At 36.8% G+C, this 18,367-nt stretch overlaps 1 protein-coding gene across 1 annotated transcript in view; it reads left to right on the top strand.

Moving 5' to 3' along the window:
• Positions 1 to 18,367, top strand: part of LOC141445312 (neural cell adhesion molecule 2-like) — a 359,544-nt gene that overhangs the window by 329,077 nt on the left and 12,100 nt on the right. The window contains exons 9-15 of the mRNA XM_074111106.1: positions 1,353 to 1,483; positions 5,093 to 5,255; positions 7,956 to 8,107; positions 9,850 to 10,072; positions 11,027 to 11,242; positions 13,200 to 13,328; positions 18,052 to 18,153. Of these exons, the coding sequence (XP_073967207.1) occupies positions 1,353 to 1,483; positions 5,093 to 5,255; positions 7,956 to 8,107; positions 9,850 to 10,072; positions 11,027 to 11,242; positions 13,200 to 13,328; positions 18,052 to 18,153 (1,116 nt within the window). The remainder of the gene's footprint in view (positions 1 to 1,352; positions 1,484 to 5,092; positions 5,256 to 7,955; positions 8,108 to 9,849; positions 10,073 to 11,026; positions 11,243 to 13,199; positions 13,329 to 18,051; positions 18,154 to 18,367) is intronic.

The raw sequence follows: 18,367 nt of genomic DNA, 5'->3' as shown, positions 1-18,367 counted from the left end.
CGGCAACGAGACGCAATCGCTGCTGCAATGGACGCCTTTGAAAACGCACAATGGGCAAACGCTCACTTGCCGCGCCGAGCATCCCAAGTTCAACCATTCTAGCATCGAGAGCAAGCTGCCACTCAACATTTACTGTGAGTTTATTTAAAGCTACTAAGATGATAAGAAATTTAAAATACCATTTTGAAGCAAGATCTCTGCCATAACCCATTTTTGGAGCAGTGTGCACTATTTTCCCAAAGGAAGATCAACGCCGTTCGTAAGACCGGCAGTTTGCTGATTTGGGACCATTTCGTGACATGAGCATTTTCATCTTTATTTTATTTTATTTATTTATCTCCATGTAGTCCATGTTTTCCTTCTTTCTTTTCTTTTCTATTTTTGTTATTCAAACAATGTTTACGATCTATCCATTTAATTATTTAATGGCTCTAAGGTCACCGATACAGATTACCTTGACCAAAAAACTTAATAGTTTCATAAGTATTTAACCGCCAGCACATTTTTGTTCCGATCGATGTAATAATGGAAATTCAATTTATATTATTCATATGTATCTTATCAATTTGATTGGTTTTAGTTACAAGCTTATAATGTCATTATCTGATCTGTGACTCGGATTTCGGCTTCACTGTTGTAAGTTATGTGTCATGAAAAGAAAAAAGTATGACTTTCTCGTTTTATATGACCCTTGTATATCAACGCCTTCTGAGATTTAATGTCTTAGTCATGTTGCGAACAACTTAATGAACCGCACACTTTTTAAATTTCATAGAAGGTTAAAATATTCATCGAAATGTATCAACGCATCGCGCACCGGGATTGTTGAGCCACTCGCCACTGTTCATAATTTAGCTGAGTTAGGTATATTATACCTCTAGTAAATATTCATTATTCAGTCATTAATAAACCAGAAATAGCATTCCAAATTACGATCAATGGTAGGTGGCTCAACAAACCCTGTTCATGACTGTTATATTGGCTTTTTGAAATTCTACCAATTTGTGTCAAAAGAGCACGGTAAAAAGCAACCTCCTAAACTGTTATCCTTTTTCAATAAATATAGAATAATTTATGCTTAAGGCCGTCTTGCAGGAAAAAATAAATCTAGATTTAGTAGTTAATCCAGGCTTAAGCTTGACAGTTCCATACAATTTGACACTACTAAACTGAGCTTAACGCTAACTCGAGATTTATGTGTTTACTGCAAGTGGGCCTTAGAAACTACTCGGTTATGCTGCATAATTCAGTAGTTCCCAAATTATGCATTCATTTAGGAAACCCTCTTAAGATCCTCCCACAAAGTAAACCTTATGTGAGAACGGTCAAGTCTAAACTGCTCTTGTTCACAGATGTGCCAGTAGCGACGATGCATTTAGGCGCTAAGATAAACCCAAACGACATAGAGGAGGGGGACGACGTGTACTTCGGCTGCGATGTGGACGCAAATCCACCGGCTTATAAAGTGGTGTGGGAACACGACGTGAGTGCATCTTCATTATTTTGGGTGCATAAAACCAGGACGTGACTTGTTAGTTTACAATACGATGTAGGGTTGGGATTGTCAAGTGGTTTTCTTTTGAGTGGATTGGGTTGTCGTTTCAGATTTGTAGACACTTAGTCTTGATGTGAATTGCTTATCGGTATCATAAATTTGTATAACATCAAAAATTACAGTGAGAGAGAGTAAGTAACATAGCATTTCACTGCATTAGCAGGTACTTAGGTAGGAGTTGGTGCGGTTAGTGTACGACCTCGTATTTGCCGACCCGGAATGAACAACTTGATAATTTGCTCCCTTACGTCAATAACATGAAGGTTTCTACTATCAGGTCGTACCGTACATTATTGGCCATGGTAGACTAGTGGTTTAACCTATGGCCTCTGAAGCTAGGTTCGAACCTAGGCTCGCATTCATTTGAAATTTACGATAAACTTTCCGGTGACGGAAAACATCTTGATCAAACCTGCGTAGGTACGCCTGCCTGTAAAGAAATTCAATGGTTCTTGTAAAATATCCAATCCAAACTGGTCCAAGCCCTCCCATTCTAAGAGGAGGCGTGTACTTCGCTGTGGGACGCATATTGGCTGAATCGATGACTTATCGTCATTCGTTCTGCTTCAGCAATTAAAGATTGTACATTAATCCCAAGATCACAATCTCAGGCCTATACTACGAAGTGCTAATATTATTTAATAAGAGAGTGAGAGGGACGGTACGATACGAACTTCGAATTTCGTAGGACCCCCAGCGCCCCCCAGAGCCCCCCCAGGACTAACCCGTCACAGGCAAAGTACCGTACTTATTTGACGTACACAGCACTGGACACGCGACGTGGCCAGTCCGATGCTTAAAAACGGCCCGCGTTTGTACACCATCGCAGAATCAGAATCAAAACTAGAGACAAATGTGAAACAAGAACCCGTGATGCATGCATAAATTTGTTCATCAAGATAATTATGGTGATTATATGGTAAGTTCCCAATCCGCACTGGGCCCGCGTGGGAACTACGGCCAAAGCTCTCTCATTCTGCAAGGAGGCCTGTGCCCATCAGTGGGACATTATGATGATGATGGCATGTTGTATCTAATGGGCAAAGATTTTTTGATGTGTCACGTACACAACTTACATATTGCGGTTATAAAATCAAAACACATTCATTCCATTTGGTCCTCGTTTTAATTGACTTTGAAAAAGTTAGTTACAGCAATAGGTACTAGTGCAGATAAATTCAAAAGCCACGCTCGCAACTGGCTATATGTGTATGTCAATAGACCTTGTATTTGATGCATTAGGTGCATTCAGTACGCAAGCCACGTCGGCTTATGACGATTTTAATGAAAAAAATAGTCGAGAATAACACGAATTTAAAATGAAATGCTTGCGATTTTTTCGCAACATGAGCTCGGCACATTTACTGTTTATTAAAAGCTTCAATTGCATGCTTCATAATCATAACGTATTTCAAAAATGAATTGAAAACGCCATAGCTATAAAGTAACTGTAGCAATAACAATGTATGCCAATTAAACAGGAGTCCTTCTCTCAAAACATATTCATGCCCGAAAACTCTTGAATAATTAATTATCAAGTTGTAATTTCAGACAGCTACCTACTAAATAATTAATTTTATGAAACTCTTATTATGTAGGTAGATATTAATTCGTTATTTTATAATTTCTTCCATCAATTAAATTTTAACGAGTCTTGGGATAAAAACATAATTCTGTCAAAAAAAAACGTAATAAATTCGTTACAATCATTGATATTGAGTCAATTGATTCAACAATCTGAAACAAAGGCCAGCATGGCGAGATAATGGGTTGGGACAGACGGGGATTTTAGAACAAACTAGGCCTTGACCTCGGTGACCCAGCCGATTCATGCTGATGTCACAATAATAGTGATGGGGAATGTACGACGATTGCGCCAACTTTCAAACCGACAATCAAACTGCAACTATTCACGCCCATAGGGTTGCCGTAATTTATTACGCTATTGTTGCTTGTTCCCACTAGGTGGGATTAAACCCGGAGGCTCGTCCCATAGATTTTGGTACTATTTTTTACAAGTTGGTGTTTGCTTTATAGTAGGCTTACCTTGCTTTTGTCTTTCTTTGGCTTTGGACTATTACGATACCCCAAAGTCGCGAAGTGATGAATTAAGTTGGGGAAGACAAGTCCTCGAGTGGCGACCACGAACCGGACCACCACGCTTCCCACGGTGGATGCAAGTGGCGAGTTGTCGTTCCGTTCATTGCGGCGTTCTAAGGGGGAGGCCTTTGTTCAGCAGTGGACGTCTTCCGACTGATGATGATGATGATGAAATGAAATTCCGATTGCTTGCATAACTCTCCCTTAGCGTCCAAATTCTGAGGTCGAGCACCCTTTGGCACGCTAAGTTAAAACTACCACTTGCTGATTGGCCCATCTGGCAGCTCGCCCTCTCTCCGGTAAGCTGTAAAAGCCATCTGAGGTCAACAGCAACAGTCCGTTCGAATAAAAATGTAAATAAGTTATAACGCAGTATGTGCCGATTTGCTGTTCTTGTCTTGTAAGCTCTTGTTTCTTGTAAAAAAAACTGTTCTAGGTCACCACATAGATTCATATTAACATACAGACAGGAAAGTCAAAAGTCCCCCTGGTGTTGCAGGTGTCTTTGGGTGGTGGTAATCTTTTACCACCAGGAGACCCACTTGCTCGTCTGCCGTCCAGTCGAATAAAAAAAAAGTAAATCTACAGGAATTTTGCTTCTCTCCTTTTTCATTGAAAAGATGTTTATGTTTGACCACAATCGCACCAAAGGGTTGATTAAATTTTTAACTGAACTCGCAAGCTTAGAACAAGCTCATTCATGCTACAAAATACTAATACGATTTGAGCTAACAAATCATACACATCAGGCCATTACATGAGAGCTTAAGTATACACGTACACACTTTACAATACAATACAATACAATACAAAGGCTCTTTATTGTACACCAGAAATAGTAAGCGATACAGAAAACAGATACACAGAGCAACAACAACCAACAACAAGGTAAGCAATAGGCGGCTTTATCGCTTAAGAGCGATCTCTTCCAGGCATTCTTTTTTACAGAAAGAAGGAAGGAGTAGTTTACAACAGGTCGTGCATTAAAAGTAGATCATAAAATTAAAACGTAACAGAAATACATCTACGAATACATACATAATTATATCGTACATATAATATACCTCTAAAATAAATATAGGCAGTGAGATAAACAGCAACAAATAAATAAATAAATTATCATAAAGCTAATAATTATAAGATGATGGTGTGATAATTAGCTTTATCCTAGTTAATTTATTTATTCATTAATTTATATGTGGCTGTTTATCCCATTGCCTATATTTATTTTAGACGTGTATAATATGTACGATAATGTGTATGTGTAGATGTGTTTGTGCATTTCTCTGTGTTAATGCACTGTGTTCTAGTCCTTCCTTCTTTCTGTTTGCTGGTCGTACAATAAATTGAGTAATTTCTCTGTGTACCTGTTTTCTGTATCGCTGTGTATTATTGTATTGTATTGATGACAGATAACTTAACTAAACTTTGTCTCAGGATACAATACTGCAGCACAACGCAGCTAGCGGAGTGATACTAACAGGCAACACAAACCTGGCACTTCGCAACGTGTCGCGGCACCAAGCAGGCAAATACACGTGCACTGCCTCCAACGTGGAAGGGGATGGTCGTTCCCCGCCGCTGCACATGCAAGTTGTTTGTAAGTTTGATTCTAATTAAAATGCAGTTACAGTTTTATTGCTGTCAGTTTTGAGATTCTGAGAGAGTTAAAAGAGAGCCTGGATGACACAACTGGTGACTAAAATGCTGGTTGCTGTTTTTTAACATCGCTATTCGACGAGAACACGCTTCCAGCATTTTGAGCACTATTATTCCGTAGATTTTTAATCTATTTAATTGAGTACACTGTAGTTTTAATTTAGTTAATTTTGTTGAGTATTTATAAAAATGTCAACTTATTTTGTGAGCTGGGAAATCTTAGAAAAGCTAAGGAGTTTTTTGTTCTTTTCTTATTCGCTTTGTAGCTACGTAGGTAACAGAATTCCCAATCTTGCAAAAATTCCCCAAAATCCTTCAACTTTTATAACATCATAAAGAAAGCCATAATAGGGCTGGGTTGATATTCAGTGAGACGAAAGAACCCTGTTGGAAAACTTTTACTTCAATTAGGTATTAATTATAACTACTGATACGCGCTGTCATCGTTCATCCACCATTACCTCTCATATTTCGTTTTCTAGAACTTTTTTACCGTACAACGGCAAAAACTACTAGACACTGGCAAAATTGTCCTCCGATGGACAGAGCCATATTTTTTTAAAGAAACAACAACAACTACTGATGACTTTTGACTTCCATATTACTTAAATCATCATTGTCTTCCTTATGTTTTTTTACTTTTGTAACTTTTGCAGGTTAGATAAATTAACAAATTTAAAACTACTTTCGAATAAACCATGATAGAAGTAATAAAATGTTAACAATCGTTAACTCTTTTCTGTACTCACGAACAAGGTCAATTACACCGAATACTCAAGATTTCTTAGCCCGGCTTTTGTTCAACAAGCTCTTCACAAATCAAAAAAAATATTTCCATATTTATTCCAAGAAAGCTAATAATTAGTCTATTCTATAAACATAAAACATGCCACACAAATACAAAAAAAAAAACACTAGAAAGAATCACAATTATCAAAACAAATTAAAGAAAAATATTAAAATTACAAATAATTAAATTACATGTCAACTAAAATCAACAAAATAAAATCAACCTAAACCATATAATCTACAAACTAAGACCTAAACTACAAATTGATTAAATTAAAACAAAAATCTTTTCAGAATCTTTAGCTAAAACCTATAAAATGAAATGTTAAATTGCAATAATATTTACTTCTTTCAAATTATTAACTTTTGATTGATACTGTGGTCTGATCGCTTAAATTTAAATGCATTGGTCACGTTTTAATGAAAAGCAATTCAAAATAATGCATGAGCATTTATCGTGCAATATCTATTATAATTATAAAACTAGCTGATTTCCCCGACTATAATCCTGCTGCAGATATTCCTATTCCATGGCGGTTTTGCTAAATTCATCCTTATTCCTTGTTTGTATCATAAAGGAATCTTTAAGCAAAATCTCGGTTTTCTAACACCAAAAGTTTGCGCCAGGCGTCTTTAGCTCTGTCAATCATTCAAGATATTTCCTTTGTGCAGTATTCGGCATGAGATTAACCGCTTCATTCATAAAAGCTTAACAAGCATCAGTTAACTTAACTTTCGTATGCCTTATTTCTTCACTTTGAAAATTACCTTTGCGAGATGCAGACAGCAATCATTCAGTTATCTATTACTGAACATTTTCTACTGCGTTTCTTGCGACGTACAGTCGAAGAAAATGAATCACGTATGTACCAGTGTGGAACCTTTTCACTATCAATTTCGCTATGATTTCTTTATCTGTACCTTATGCCTATCCGATTTATTAAAAGTGTAAACAAACCGATTTCATCAAAATTCTTGTATAAACACCCACTGGATCGAATCAATAACAATCTATAATTCGTGTCTTTTAACTAGATGTCTAATCACTTTTTACACCAAAATTCACTTCATTTCAATATTTATTTTTCATTTGAAAAATCTTCATCTAAATCTGACGTTATTTGCTTGATTGAAACGTGTATAATCTGTTGTAGCATAGACTAGCGTAGAGATGATGAAAAATTTGACATTTTAAAAGTCGATTAATGCGGTGATGAATAAGCGATTTTTCTTTACTTTCCTTAAAATTAAAAAAAGTGACTGCTTTCATAATTGTATAAAAAGTCCTTGCCATTAAATCAATTATTGTAAACAATAAAATAGACAAAAATACGTTGATCTATTCAACTAATATATAAACGACTTACTGAACAGATTAATTATTCTGCAATAGGTTCTAGGTATTCACATCACTAAATGTCTATGGGCGAGATAATGGCGTCTTTTTTTACGCTTTTCATAAATTGGATTGGAATACAATATAATTTACCTATGTATGGTGTGTTGGTGTGTCAACATAACATTAGTAGCGTAAAGGTTTCCCTCTAGTATGTAATTTCAGTTTCCTCGACTGTACACTTCAATTATCAAATTAGTGCCTTCAAGAAAATAGCATGTTTTTCCTTTAAACACTGTCTTTGGGATGCTGGATTGATTTTTCTCATTGGCATAAGTACTATCAGGATGACCTATTCGTTTGGCTTCCTCTACTATTATTATTTTTATAAAAATTGCCAATTTTATGAAAGTTGTCAGAGCTCACATTGAGTAAGCCTCTTGCCAGTCTAATGTCTCAATTATGACTTGCTGCTCCAATAAACTCTCGAGTATAATTTTTATTAATCCTCCTCAGACAGGCCTTTGTGTCGGAAAAAAGAAATAAAAATGATCGGGGCGGCTTTACAAGAGCCTTCCAGCGTTGTGTGTGAGGTTGACGCTTTCCCGCCCCCCGCGACGTTCGAGTGGAAGCTCAACAACTCAGCGGGCTTCATCAAAGTCGATCCGGTAAGTAGTACCCTTATTTGTAAGTAAGTAACTCATTATTTTTGAAACACGGTGTATCGCTACCAATAAGGTAAGGGCACTGTTCCATCACATCATACTATAAAGAACTTTCTCATGATTAATGATTTTGCCATCTTCAATAACGTACTCTGTGATTGCTATTTATACTTGTTATTAGGTGAAGCAAGTGGAATTATGAGGAAAGTGAAGTCTTTGATCTTTTAAACCATAAACAGCAGCATAATGATTACTTCGGGTACCACAGGAGCTACACATAATTAATATTATAATAATTATGATAATTCTGTCTAAATTTTGTATTATGATTAGATTAGATTAGATTATTTATTCATTCAGTATAAAATTACTTCATAGTTTGTACATGTCAAAGTTACGAGAATTTATACTGAAATTGTCAAGAATACACAAAAGATTAAATTGGAAAACAATTGAATGTCACAAAATGTTAAAATTGAATAAAATTATAAAAAAGCAATAAAACAATTAAAATTCAAAACAGGTTCTCATAAAATTAAAAAAAAATAATAATGTCAGCGGATCGACCAATTAAAATTCATAAAATAATTTGAAAAATAAAAATGGCAAGTAAAATCTGAAAATAATAATCAGAAGTCAAAAACAAAAATAAAAATGTAAAATAACAATGAAATATTAAAAACTCAAATTTAATATCTGATGAAGTATGATTATTATTAGGGCTACAATAAAATGTTCTTTAACAGGGTTGCATCTGAAATATTTTTAAGCCAGTGCCAGTTTTATTAACAAAATAAAGAATCTGTTTCCAAAAAGCTCCAGTTTATGTTAATAATATAAATAACCCGAGCAATCAAACCCTCCGTTAGCTGCATACAAAAAGATGTCGACCCTCAACGTGACCTGTCCTAAGCCATTATTTACCCACTATTGCAATTTCATCAGTAAAAATTGGTAGCGAAATTTTTTGCTGATATCGTTGATAAGGGTCAACTTTAGTGATGGTATTTCATCGGACCCCAATTGTACACACGGGCGCTATTCATTCCAAATTCAGGGCAAGGAGAATATTAACAAAAAAATCGTTCAAATTCCGAATAATTTCACAGAATACCTGCTTCAAATCATACTCAAATAGCCGGCAGGACATTGTTTAAACAGAACAATTTCGTCAAATAGCGGCGAAGTCCGGGAGTTTCGCTAGCAGCTGAAATGAGATCTTCTTTATGTTCCCTTTTTCTTCAAGAAACAGATATAAATTTTGGGATAATGGTTAGGATTATGTCAACAGAGGACTAGATTTTTCCGGGCAGTCCAAGGATTTGCATACGAAATGTTTTATTGTATGATAAAACCAGGTAATATTATGATGTTTTCAAGTTATTAGAAAATTATTGGCTGGTCGAGATCCCGTGCTAACCCTAGAACTTTTGGAGATACTTTCCAAGTTTTACTTTGCCTAGGATAGTTGTTAAGATAGATAGGTATCGTGCTAAACGATGTTTTGTCAGCTAATATGTATTCTTTGGTGGGATTAACCTGCTTTATACAGGGATTAATATAAAAAAAAAAATTGAAGGCGATCAGCTAATCAACCAACCAAACATTGACAATATGCCATAATTACGATGCAATAACAAAACCTGGACCAAGTTAATCCCAATGGGCAAAGGTGCCCTTCAGAACCAAAGCCAAAATAACCCGAACTTGTGTGATTTTTCTTTTACTGACTTTTTTTTTCCCAGGAGCGTTACACAGTGCAATCAAAAGAAGGCAAATCAGTGTTAACATACACGCCAGTATCAGACGTAGACTATGGCACATTGTTCTGCCGAGCATCCAACTTGGCCGGGCAACAGGTGATGCCTTGTGTGTATACGTTACTGCCAGCGACGAGGCCTGAGGCCCCATACAACTGCACTGTCTACAACCTCACTGATGACTCATTGGACTTAGTATGTAGCGCAGGTGAGTTCAATTACTACACTTAGCTTTCACTCACTCTTCCATATTTGTGAAATGATTGCGTTAATATTTCAATCCTTATATTATTATCGCTCCTTTAAAGATTAATGTTTTAGAAATAATAAACATTTTTCCGGGATAAAATGTAGCCTATGTCACTCTCGGGCCCATAAACTATATGCCAAAAATCACGTCGATCCGTCGCTCCTCGTACAAACATACATAAAAACACACACTTTCGCATTTATAATATTAGTATAATAGTATTAATCCATTTTGATATGGATATGGATTCTGGGTCCGAGTGGGAGCTACGGGCCAAGCCCTCCCATTCTGAGAGGAGGCCTGTGCTCCGCAGGTGGACGTATACAGGCTGAGATGACGTTAACCAGGACAGCAAAAAGCAATTTTGAATTACTCAGAAACGTAGTTACAGAAATCGTACTGAATTAATATTGAAACTGAATCAGTATAAATGCTGAAGTGGCGTGATTAAACTGATAATGGTCGATTACGTTTCATTATGTAGTTAAATCTGTTTTAATGTTATCTGAAACTTAATATTTCTCTTTAATAAGCTACAAAATTACGTTTACGAGAATAATTGCCTCGATTTTCATCTACTCGTTAACCTTGCCGAGAGCCCAAATTACCAAATTGACCTTTAAAAATGCTTTATAAGCACGATATACTCGTACTTAATTCAGCTCAAACTTTTTCTTACCAACAAATTAATGGCACAAAAACAATATTCCGTACCATTCTTTTATCGAGCAGAAAATCTGGAAACAGCAATTTAATTTTACGTATTTCGACAAAAATAAATTAAGTCATATTCTCACTCAAAAACGCTTCTAATTAAAAGAATTTCTGTATTTTAAATTAAGAAACCGTTTTGTTCGTTACGAAGAGTATTAATTAGAGATGAATTGGATACTAAAAAGGACTTTCTTTTAGGTTACGAAGGCGGACTTCGGTGTGTATATATAGTTGAAGTTTGGGCCAGTGAAGGACTGGTTGTTAATAGTACTAATGGAGTAGCTGTGTGGAATTTAAGAAGATTAGGAGCTAAAAGGCAGCTCCGTCTGAATGTGTACTCAGCGAACGCTCGAGGAAGATCAGAACACGTCACGTTTACCGTGGAGACTGCTCCCAGATTGTCCCCTAGAACTGGTAAAGTAATAATTTCTCTTAAACTAAAAATTTCATGATCGAATTTGCGCTCGTAATTTTGTAGAATTAAGCGATTCAAATGTTAGTATGTAGGTACCATTTGATTATTGTTTACGTGTAGGCAAGGCACGCGTTTTACGTGTAAAACACAATTTTGTGGTGTGTTTGTTATTAACCCCCGACGCAAAAAGAGAGGTGTTATAAGTTTGACCGCTATGTGTGTCAGTCTGTCTGTCTCTCTGTGTGTCTGTCTGTGGCACCGTAGCTCTTAAACTTGTGGACCGATTTGAATGCGTTTTTTTATTTGAAATCAAGTTTTCTATACTTCATTTAATTTAGAATTAGAAACCACAACAACATTATATTGCGGCGCGTGAACTGTAATCTCTTTACAATTTGTGATAGAGTAACAATTGACGACACGCAAATAAAGTGGCATTAAAACAATTTTATTTTGCGGCTCCCAAACTATTGTACTGTATATTTGCTTGGTACCAAGTAGTTGACCAGGCGCAATATAATGTCATTGTGGTTTCTAATTCTAAATTAAATGAAGTATATGGATGGTTATTTCTTAGACATGTTTCATAAAAATCGGTTCTGCCGTTTTTGACATATTGAACTTTGCAGTGACAAAGTCGGAGGTTTTCCAACTTTTTGTTCTAAACGTATTCGAAATCGAACGTTAATGTGAGTCGGGGTAAGCGCGCCGCAGGGGGTAAGCGCGCCTACCATTAAAATATCGAAAAGTATTGATATTGCACTACTAATGACATCTTACAGGTCTAAGGTCAGGTCTTAGGTGCGTCTTTTCGATATTTTAATGGTAGGCGCGCTTACCCCCTGCGGCGCGCTTGCCCCCGCTCACCTTATTTCTAATCAAAAAAGCGAATTAATTTCTACAAAATGCTTGGTGTCATTCATTGCATAAATAATTTATGTTAACTATACATAAATGTATTTTTGTACAATTTAAATAATATTAAAAATACCCATTTTTTTATTTTTTGTAGTTTTAGTGTCTTTGAACTCTGCATAAATAAAAGATAAATAAATGCATACCTACACTGAAAAATAAAAATAAATGGTCACATTCTTTAAAAGATTAGGTAAGGCTTAGGACTTTAAGGGTTATTATTCGAGCGTTTATTTTATGGATTTACGTGGGCACATTGTTGTTGACACGGTAAAGGGTTCTGTTAGAGTTTACAGGTTATTTACCGTGAACTGCTTCAACTTTGCCCTCTGGCGCCAACATTACCTGATTCAATTTAGAGTCGATAACTAGCGCCCTTCTAAGTTTTTAAACTTTTATCCCCCGTAATAATAATTCCTGTGTAGATAAAAGTTTAAAACCTATAAGAGTGCTAAGTTATCGACTCTAAATCGAATCAGGCAATGTTGGGGCCAGAAGGCAAAGTTGAAGCAGTTTACGGTATTTAGGACGTCTAAAAAAAATCTAAGATGTCATCAAATTCTACAGCCCATTCATGACAAAATGTGGCCGCGAAAACTGAGACGGTTGAAACGCTCGAATAATGACCCTTAATTCGTCACTTTTATAAAAAAAAATCGTACCTATATATTTTATGTCGGGCCGATCGTAAAAACCGCCAGATCACGAAGTTAAAGGGATAACTCCACCATTTCATGATATGCCTAAAGCCGAGTTTAGACTTGCAAGAAAAATCGTGCAAGTTGCATTACTTTGCGGCGCTGGATAGACCACTACAAACTTGTTGGCTTTACCGCCTCGCAATTTAAAGCAACTTGCACATTTTTTCTTGCAAGTCTAAAATCGGCTTAAAAGTTGGTCAGGCATATCACGATGAGCCTGAGAAACAATACGGCAGATAGATAAGAGCAACGCAGGACCTCGTTATACCAAATACCAAAATTTACCATTTTCGCTGTCAGCAGTTTTTTTTTATTTTTTTTTTGTCTTTTATCTCAACAGAGGCCCAGGAGGCGTGGGAAGTCAACTGGGCGCTTGGAGGAGTGCTCGGAGCTGCGGTCACCGTGGCCATAGTTCTGTGCCTTGCTCTTGTCGCCACCCGGTTGCGACAGAGGGCGAGGGATTACGAAGGTGATTGCTTGAATGAAACTACGTGAGACTCAGACATATAACATTAAATATATTGACCCAGATAACTCACGTCTTAAATCGAGTTGAAAATGTTGATGAAAACGTGGGTAGTTGTGTGCCGGTGTCAGTTTCGTCGGGTAGTGCGCGTGTTGCAGCAGCCGCTGAGTCGCGTTGCTCCGAAGACGAAGGGCTACGGATTAGCCCGGAACATGTCGAGCTAAACTCGATTTAAGACGTGAGCTATCCGGGTCAACATATTTAATATGAGTGAGTCTTACGGTAGTTTCATGTTCACATATAACATTGCTTAGTTTGGGACTAGGTCAATATTGGTGTCAAGTGTCCCATGATTTATTTATTTATTTTTCATCACACTTGCTCGTAAACAGTGTCGTAACATGCAGGCTACCTTAGTTGCAACCCTCCAAATAAAACCCTCGACCTTAATGTGCTTGTCATGAAACCCGTGGTCGGTAAAATAAGCCATTGCGCGTACACATTTTCTTGCCATGAAGCCCAAGGTCGGTAAATGAGTCATCGCCCGTACTGATGGCGCTGCGCGCTCCTGCTGCAGGACTACATGGACCACATGCACACGCACGTTGCGGCGCATGCCGAGGGAGGTTGAAGGCGACGTTGCCGAAAGCACAGCCTAAGGTATCGCCAATATTTGGAAGAACTATATTTTTTCTGTAACAAATATAAAATTTTACTTGCAAATGTGATGAAAAGCATTGTATGTCGCATGGGCGGTACTAGAATTACGAACATCGACTCATTAAAGCCCTCAGTCTTCGACTTCGGGCTTCTAATAGACTCTCGTTCGTAATTCCTTATTTACCGCCCTTAAGACACAATGTACTATATCAATAAAAAATTACAGCATTACAGTTATAAATCTAATGCACTGTAAAATTCAAATTATACACAAAAATAAGAAAACACATAAGAAAAACATACAAAAAAAAGGTAAAAAAAAAACTAAACTTATAATTATGAAAGTTTAATACCGCGAAAGACGACGGGGTAGTTTTTCGCCGCCGATGACCGCGTTGACTAGCCTAGCTAACCTTTCCCTTTCATTAAGTATTTTATATCATTTAGAATGAGTATTTTATGTTATATTTTTGATTAAATAGCAATATTTGCTATACTTCTGTAATACGGCACTTGACTATTTCAGGTTTATTTTATTAATTTTATTTATCAAAGTTTGACAATGCGTGTTATCAAACAGAAAAACAATTTTTAGCCTACCTGGTACATATTTAACAGAGAAAAAGCTTTTCATAAAAGTGTAAAATTCAAGATTAGACCGAGAAAGAAATACTTGTTTGTAGTAGCGCTATACCTACCGCACAGAGTACAGAGAAAAGCGTTTTAGAAAGAGAATGGTAGCTGGTAGTAAAAATGTGCACTTGTGTGTGGTTCTGTGTGGGTTTTCTGTTCCATGGTTCTCACCATTTCTTTAATTGCAAGATTAAATGACACGACGGATAATGGTCAGTTCTCGTTAATTTTCAACAGATTTGATTCATTTTATTCGTGTAGTAATCGTTGTTTAAAGCCTAAACAGTGTCAATTATGCACTCCTTAATTTTTTTCAATATTTAAAATCAAACATAAATGTAAACTCGGCAATTCGATATGACTGGTGTCTCAATAACTTTAAAAACCTGTACAAATTGCGAGTACATTGTACATAAAGGCTGGTTTACACACCAACAATCCATTTCCACTCAGCGATATAACTGGAGCAGTGTCAACATTGGTTTTTATTTCATTTCGGTACGATTGCATTGAGCGGTGTTTGGACAGCCACGTCAGCCTCGTTTAAAGTGCGGCAGCCATGTTCCACTGATAGAAACTGTCAATTTTTATGTAGACTTCTACATCATGGGCCCCTATGACCTGACAGATTTAAACCATCGATTCTAGAGCTTAATTGTAGTATTCATTTCAATACAATGTGTACCTATGTCGGCGGCCAATCGTAAAATCCGCCAACCGTAAAATCATAAAATGGCGCCATTTCATGAATTGGCTAAGGGACATCCGCCATATCGTTCAAAACTCACCGTTTAACGATTTACCTAGTGACGTTTAGGCAGATCTAGAAATTCCTAGGCATTTCAAATGAAACACCGCCATTTCAAGATTTGGCCAGTTTAGACAGATCACGAAATTCCTAGGCATATCATGAAACGCCGCCATATCGGTTCTGGCACTTCGCCAGCCGCTGCCGCGGCACGCTCGCTTCGCTCGCTCGGCTCGTGCGTTGTGGTCACAATTCATACTAACCACTCCTCGCTTCGCTCGTTGTACCTAAATTTTTATTTTTTTCGCCATTTCACGATATGCCTAGGAATTTCGTGATCTGGCGGATTTGATGATCGGCCGCCGACATGTACACCGAATTTCATTTACATTGGTTCAGCGGTTTAGACGTGAAGAGGTATCAAAACAAACAGACTTACAAACTTTCGCATTTATGATATTGAGTGGGATATTTGTGGGATTAGTGGGATTATTATTATCCTAAACTAAGTAAACAATTACATATGTGACAAAACACACACTGCACTCGCTGTGCATCGCATATGGTCGGAGCGACTCGCGAAACGTCATGTTCACCTACTCTGTTTCTCTGCTAAGGATTGCTTTCTCGTACTCACTTTTAATTTAAGATTTGCTCACAAGAGAGTACAAAACTTGATTTTTTTTTTTTTTTTATTCGTCTGGATGGCAAACGAGCAAGTGGGTCTCCTGATGGTAAGAGATCACCACCGCCCATAGACAACTGCAACACGGTATTGCAGATGCGTTGCCAACCTAGAGGCCTAAGATGTAATACCTCAAGTGCTAGTTATTTCACCGGCTATCTTACTCTCCACGCCGAAACACAACAGTGCAAGCACTGCTGCTTCACGGCAGGATTAGCGAGCAAGATGGTGGTAGCAATCCGGGCGGACCTTGCACAAGGTCCTACCACCACAAAAATGATTGATTTATATTGTTCTAAAAGTTTAAAAAAAACCTATTTATACCTTTTAGATTATAACAATATTGTTGACATTACATTTATTACTCGTATTATCGTCAGGATATATAATAGACTAGATTTTGCCAGCGGCTCCGCCCGCGTGGTATTCGGTTACCGCGCGCTGTTCCCTCGAGAACTGTGCATTTTTCCGGGATAAAAAGTAGCCTATGTCACTTTCGGGCCCATAAACTATCCCTATGCCAAAAATCACGTCGATCCATCGCTCCGTTACGGCGTGAAAAACGGACAAACACACTTTCGCATTTATAATATTAGTATGGATAGTATGGATATAGGAGCCCCCGGTGTGTAGAGTTTATTTTATATTTCTTAAACGTTGTAATGTTACAGACCTTCGTGTTCATTAGATCGCATCTAAATTTAATGAGTTCATGTGAAGATACGTTGCGAGTAGAAAAGTCCACCTACTTATAGAAATTAGGGTAAAGTAAAGATATTTACGCATTGAGAAAGTCTTGAGTTGAAAGCGTGAGTCAAAGTGGATGGGTACAAAAGAAGCTTTTGCGATACACATTTCCGCAAAGATATTTATGTTATGTTAAAAGCATGTTTAATTTAGGAGGCGATTCATCAATCAATTTAATTAGAGATTATATCGAAAAGGTCGGGACTCCAAGAGACAGATATGAGGAAAAAGATAACGGAAAGGGTTATTAAGGGAACCGTTCCTTGGAGTTTTGGCCTAAATTGAATTATTTAACAAAATTAACTGTCACTAAATACTTTTAATAATATACCAAAAATTGTTTACGAAAGACTTTATTCCGTTTATTTTAGATATTGTTAAATATTAAAATGAATTCGGTACCTACCTATTATTTCAACATCACGTGATTTGCTCTTAGAAATTTGTTCAAATATCTGTTTTACGACATAGTATTAGTTATATAGCATTTTGCAATATTTTCTTTGATTGTTAGTCGGCATTAGAATGTCATAGCTAAATAATAGTAAATTGTTGCACCAAGCAGAAAGTTATATTTTATTTATTACTGCACCGAGTGCCGATTTAGAGTCCGAGCGTCAGCCAGGGCTTTAAAAAGCACGAGGGCAATATAAATTACTTAATGTGAGGTTCATAGTCTGCTTTTCTTTTAACTATTGCAGGAATATTACCTTGACGAAAAAAAACTCATGCTAAACAATTAATAGGAAAGAAATGTCACTAGCACTCGATGATTCCATTTTTGTAAGTTTAATTTTTGTTTTATTTTTTAATTTCTTACTTTTTTTTTGCAGTTAGTATAATTATATAGCAGATATTTTTACCCGCGATCTGTCAAATTTCGGATGGGCGCCACCAAGTTGGCCAACCAAACACACAGATTTTTTTTTAATACGGCTACTTACTGTTTTTGGTAGGATTGGTAGCAACAATTTTATGTACGCAATCTCATAAGACCGTCAGGTTGACCAACCTAAAACTAGATTTTTTTACACTATGTAGGCTAATTTTATAGTAAAAATACTTGTGTTACCTATTTGGTCGTGCAATTTAAAAAAAAAACTAAAACAATGCAATAAAGGATTTTCATACATTTTTTCTGCTCTAGAGCAGAAAGGTCCCACTTTGTGCTGGGTATTTAGAGCGGTTATGATGAAATTAAAGCATAGTTGGAAGAAAATAATGTTTTTCTAATTTATTTAATTATTTCACAGTCACCATACCATCATCGAAGAATCAAAAGGCGTCGCTGGCGAAGCGGGGCTCGCCTCACTGCGCTGACGATCGGAATCCGGATTTAATACCCCTAAGTAAAGGTAAATACCAATTACTGTCACTCCAAATGCGTCCCGCTGTGTCCGCCCAAAGTGCGAAAAAAATACCGCTTACGTTAATCTATTTTAACACGTGACATTTTAACGCCCTTTTACGGTAAAAATGTGTGGCTCTAATATTGTTGACACATTAACGTAACATCACACTTTCACGGTGACATATGAATATGGCTTTTATTTAATGAAACAAATACGT

This window comes from Choristoneura fumiferana, chromosome 2 (genome assembly GCF_025370935.1).
Source record: "Choristoneura fumiferana chromosome 2, NRCan_CFum_1, whole genome shotgun sequence".
Classification (NCBI taxonomy): Eukaryota; Metazoa; Arthropoda; class Insecta; order Lepidoptera; family Tortricidae; genus Choristoneura; species Choristoneura fumiferana.
This window is presented reverse-complemented; position numbering and strand designations above follow the sequence as displayed.